Source organism: Tupaia chinensis, unplaced genomic scaffold (genome assembly GCF_000334495.1).
Source record: "Tupaia chinensis unplaced genomic scaffold, TupChi_1.0 Scaffold143833_1, whole genome shotgun sequence".
In the NCBI taxonomy this organism is placed as follows: domain Eukaryota; kingdom Metazoa; phylum Chordata; class Mammalia; order Scandentia; family Tupaiidae; genus Tupaia; species Tupaia belangeri.
Window position 1 is genome coordinate 13,287 of NW_006203683.1, and position 5,800 is coordinate 19,086.

A 5,800-nucleotide genomic window follows, 5' to 3' on the forward strand; every position below is an offset into this window, starting at 1 on the left:
AACCATACGTGAAAATTTGATCCTTGGCCATATGTTCACGCATCTCATGGCATGGCAGCTAAAATTTCTCTAGCACCTTCTCACAGCCACCTTCTGCAGGGCCAGAGGCACAGGGTTGCATAGCTGATATACAACTGCATCCATTCTTTGCCGAAAATTATATGAACAAATTTTCATTTGCTAAAATGAACATAATTTGTAAAAAATTACCTTTAAGGCTGTTTTGAACTTCCAGAGCTATATCAAGAGCATTAAAGGGCAAAACGGGTTCGTTGGCGATTTGTAAAATCACTTCTCCTGAAAGCTGAAAGAAAAAAGAAAAAGAAACAAACATCGCTAGCATTCAGTAATTACAGTTTCGTGGGCTCTTTCTCATTATTTCACACACTTTTATACATCCAGAGCGGCAGAGACAAGGAGGGAATGGAACATTTTATAAACTCTTTTTACTTCAAACCCCCTTTTTAGTTTTATCTTTCTAAAAGGGGGAAAAAAAAAGGGCTAATATTTTCCATGTCTCAAAATACTATAACGAAATACACGTTTTTTTCCTTTCTCAAGCTAGAATATTATGAGATGGCTTTCCTAATCGAAGGGGTTGTAATATTAGGACTTTAAAATAATTTTTACAGTTGAACATATGATCAAACAGTAGAAAGGAAAAACTGGAAAAAAAATCAATGTCTGGTTATGGTATTAAGTAAAATCCAAACAAAACTAATGGCAATTTATTTTATTTAATGTAATTTAATCTAAGAAGAAATTTCCCTAAAACCTATGTACTATTTTCCTTAATGCCTTACTCTCTTTCTAATCACTTGTCCAAAGTTTATCAAAACTAATACTATTTATATAAGTTTGAGATCAATGTTCAAATTAAATTAAAAAATAAAATTGTACATGTTATCCCCAGAGGCTTGCACCTAGACTTTGTGTACATACCTTCGCCCCCTCTACCTCCCCAAAACCTTACACCTTCACAACTCTGAAAAGCAGCGAAGGCACCACAGTGGGACTAGTGTCTGTTTAATAGGCTGACAAGTCATATGCACTCATATACATCCCAAAGGACCTGAGGACTGGCAGCAGATGCAACTGGTAACTCTCTTTATCCTTCAAGTGATATCTTTTTGGAGAGGTTTTTGCTATAGGGCACATGCACTCACCAGCAAAACAGAGAGAGACAGAGAGACAGAAAGCGAGAAATCATCCCCCAGGGGGGATCGCCACTTTGCAATCCCTTCTCCTCCATTCTCCTCTCAAGATCTGGGGCACGCACGCACACCTACCCAGCGTGAGTTTAAGCCACTGGGTCTGGGACTTGATCTGCCATCAACTACGTGGGAGTCCAGTGAAACAGTCATTACGCCAACTGCTGGTCCCTCACAAGTGATACTTAATATTTACCTGGGCTTAACGAATGTCCCTACATTTCTTTTTTTTTTTTTTTGGAGACATTTTTGCTATAGGGCGCGTGCATTCGCTAGACACACAGAGAGAGACAAAGAGATAGAAAGCGAGAAATCACCCCCCAGAGGGTATGGTCACGCCGCAATCCCTTCTCCTCCATTCTCCTCTCGGGATCTTGGGCACGCACGCACATGCGTCCGGCGTGAGTTTTAAGCCACCGGGTCCGGGACGCGAACCGCAGTCGACTACGTGGGAGTCCAGCGACATAGCCATTATGCTAACTGCTGGTTCCCAAATGTCCCTACATTTCTAAGAGCCACGGAGCTGTCATATGGGGAAATATAACTGTATTGATGTTATTAACACACTCTGAAACATCATTTGTGAATAAAAGTATTGTCTTGGGAAAATTAGCATGTCAACTTCACACAATATAGAACACATAAAAGATATCATTTAGAAGAAAAAATATGTACATATTCAACAAGGGCCCCAAACCATTTAATATCTAAAATTTACATTTCTCTATTGTTTGCTCAATATGTGTCATGATAAAAACACAATTTAACTTGATCTATATGCTTGGGAAAATGTGTTTCTTGGAAACAAAGAGGAGAAAGAACCACCTCTGATACTTCTTCGTTCCTCTGAGGCATTTTTCTCCAAATGTAAGAAGCACTTCTTCCGCAATGCCAAGCTGTCTCTGCAGCCTTTATCTCCAGCACAACCATCGCAAACCCCTGGGCAACTGCCTATTCGAGTCAGTCTGTACTTCCAGAAGAGAATTGCCTGCCATCCAAATCATGCTAGGAGGACTGGTTTTTGGAATAAGTTATTTGTAAAAAGGAATTTTAGGAAAAGATTAAGAAGTATTATCTCTTTCTCCAATTTGCACTGGATAATAGACACTACAGAACAGCGTGTTCCTTTACACTTTAAGAATCTGGAAACCACATGACAAAAGATTAAAATGAAAGAATGAGAGGGAGCAAAACAGCAACTTCTCTTTATGCTGCTGGAGAAAGTTGTTTTGTTCTTTTTCTTAAAGTCATTTGGCAGCTCCAACAACTGGAGTATAAATCAACCACCTTGCTATTTCTTACAAAAAGAAACTGGCAACCATCATTGGGACTTTCAGGGCACCTGGCCGACAATCCTGCTCAAACTAAACCGGCTTTATTCGCAGCTTCAAAGGCAGAAGAGAGATTTGTACACCCTTGCCATGCAGCAGGGGTGGTTGAGGCACTGCACACGCTTCTTGCCCACGCTGGAATTCAGTCTTTCTTAAGCATTTCTGAGCAATTTTCCTTGACATTTACATGAGGCCTTATTCTTTTCAAAGGGCTTTATGGCTTCATGTCTCATTTCATTATTCTGACAATCTTAGAGGCAGGTGGGGGGGGGAGTAATATCCTGTGTTAAAAACATTGAGAATTGGCTTCACTGAGAACACATAGTTAATAATAAACGGGAAAGCCAAAATCTCAATATATCAAGTTTACTAAGAGTCTATAAATATCAGAAGCTGTTTAGGAATTTTCAAACATGGTTCTCTTTCATTTTCACAGCAGCTCGGTGAGGCAGGAATTATTATGCTCATATGATAGAGAAAGAAACTGAGGCTCACAGAATTTGCTAAGATGCTTAAGTCACATACCTTAGTCTAACTATAGTGGAGGTCTATACTATATTTTTTTCTGTAATATGAGGTTCATTTCAGGATCTATCAAAAGGCTCTCAGTTGGTTGTTCGTGGAGAACTAAAACTAAGCTCTAAATCTTTTACTTCCTGTTCAGTATTCTTTGCAATATTCTACTGTATTTCCTGGTAGGAAAACCAATCTGTGTATCTTGTATTATCAGCCAATCCCTGTAGTACTCTGGATGGCAATGACATTTGGATCCCTGTGGCCCATAACATCAGCAAATAGCTCTTCAGTATCTGAGGAAGTCCACTACAGTATCTTCAGAAGCACACAATCTGCCTTGAGAGGCCTTATAAGACTCTGTTCTCCCTTCTGAATTCTTCTCAGACCACCCTACTCCTGTTCAGAAAATAAAGGAAGAGTGAATTAGAAAGAAAAAAGTTGAATATGGAAGTAAAAATGTCAGGTCATATGGTGAGCTGGTTAAGGCAGCTGGATCCTATATGGCTGACTGAGAGGTTCCCAGAGGCTTGAAAATCATGCCATGCACGCATGTACATACATGTGCCCCAAATCCTAAAGGGAGAATGGAGGAGAAGGGATTATGGCGTGGCCACCCCCTTGGGGGGTGCCTTCTCACTTTTCCTTTCTCTCTGTCTCTCTCAGGCAAGCACACATACCCTACAGCAAATTTTAAAAATAATTTTTAAATATAAAAAGTATTGCTATATCAAAAATGAATTAAAGGATGTTTCATTGCAAAGGCTTTTCTCACTCACTAAATAACACTGACAGTCCCAGAGCTAGTGGTCTCATTGGTGTTAGGCAAAATCCACTTGTTGGAAGACAGAACCTCCTTCTAGATTGTGGGGTACCAAATATGCCACCTCACAATTTCCTTCTTTTGGATATTTTGAGGTGACTACTCAGAGGGGCTACAGGTACAGAATTTGCTTTTTTTAAAATGTGAGCCTTTATCCAATCAATTCACTTCTATTTATATAAAAGTAAAGTGAGGAAGAATGCAAATGAGTTTTTACTGTTTCCCTTTGACTGCCTGGGTACAGGTTGAGGAGGATTTAAAACATTTATATTAGTTTTTTTCTTTTTTTTTTTTAGAAAGATAATTTTGCTATAGAATGTGTGTGCTCACCTGAGACACAGAGAGAGACAGAGAGAGAGGAAGCAAGAAATAATCCCCCCAGTGGGGATGGCCACACCAAAATCTCTTCTCCTCCTGGGATTTTGGGCATGCACACACACATGTGCCCAGTGTGTTTCAAGCCACCAGGTCTGGGACTCAAACCACCATCAGCCATGTGGGAACCCAGTGATGTAACTATTACACCATCTGCCAGTCCCAGGTAGAGGAGGACTAAAGTTCTGTCACCGGTCCCAGTAATGGGACAATCTCTACTTATTTTTTTGAATCACCATTTCAAAGCCTAACTCCAAATGCATATGGTAGAAAACCTTCAGTCATTTAGCCATTCTTTAAATCTCGTATTTTGCATGGCTTCTGTGCATAACTGCGTATCATAAATTATTGTGTGCCTTCTTTCTGTTGATCTGGTTATTGTTTATTTCGTAGACTAAAAGCCATAGACCTTTAGAGAAAAGAAAGAGGAAAGTATATAGCTTCTTTGCAAAATTTTAACAGTAAACCAGTTAAATAATTGTCATCCCACATTAAGTTTCTGTTTCTTCAGTCTGAAATATTTTCCATTGTATTTAAAGATTCGAGTGAACATTTTAAGAAAACTTTAAAAAGTCTTTCTCTCACTTACAAACCAGGATTGAAAGAGGAAAAAAATGCTGTTTATTTCCTAAATTATTCAATATGTCTATCTAGAGATTAGTATTTTTCTCACCTTAATTGTTGAAGTCCATTGCTGAGTATGATGACTATATTTGCAATAAATGCTTTGAATTCATTTATCAATGTATGGACAACACCATTTGATAGAAATAGATTCAGTAGACTAATATTACCCCCAGGGGGTCTATAGTGTACTTTCTCTTTATTCCTAAAGAGACGTTACTGAGACGCACTCGGTGAGCACGGTATGGTTTACTCCATTTTTATAAATCCAGATTAAAGTAAGCATAGTTCATACCACCCACTAAAACTGTAAGTCGAACTATCATTGTGGGATGGCTCTTACGTCCTCAGATTCAAAATGCAACAGAGTCTCCCCGAGAAGCTGGCGCTGTGGGAGAGTTAGGGCACCTGTTTGATGGAAATGCGAGGAAGAAACTAAGAGCCTTCATCGTGAAGGCCGGCGTGACCTACCAGGACGAAGAGCAGAGGAAGCACACAGCACCCTGGGGCACCTAGCGAGTCCTCACCGTGATCCGGAGGAGGCTCTGGGGAAGGGAGAGCGGACACTTACCCCGCGACCTTCCCCCTTGGCTCTGACACTTCCCCTCACTTCCTCCTGTAGACGCCGTCTGTTACGCTCCCTGTTCTGCTGGGCTTGCTTGTTTAGAGACAAATCAGACCAGCTTCATGCAGTTAGCAATGAAAGGTGAACGGCACAAATCGGTAAAATGACGCCTTGGTTTCCTAGGAAGGACCATTTCACCGTGTAATTATTGCACACGTGTGGAAGGGCATCCGGACGAAGGAAAAAAATGAGCAAGAACCTTGGGGAGAAATGAAGCCCAGACTTCTTAGAGAAGGGCCACGGAAGCAGCCGGAAACGCCGGGCTCGGCTATCGGGAGGTAAGTCCATGGGGGTGTGG

The 5,800-nt window shown here is 40.6% G+C and overlaps 1 protein-coding gene across 1 annotated transcript in view; it reads right to left on the minus strand.

Moving 5' to 3' along the window:
- Window positions 1-210: 210 nt before the first annotated feature.
- Window positions 211-5,800, minus strand: part of LOC102486443 (inactive N-acetylated-alpha-linked acidic dipeptidase-like protein 2) — a gene marked incomplete at its 3' end in the record, with an annotated part of 436,765 nt that continues 431,175 nt past the window's right edge. The window contains 1 exon segment of the mRNA XM_027767020.1: window positions 211-304. Within this exon segment, the coding sequence (XP_027622821.1) occupies window positions 211-304 (94 nt within the window).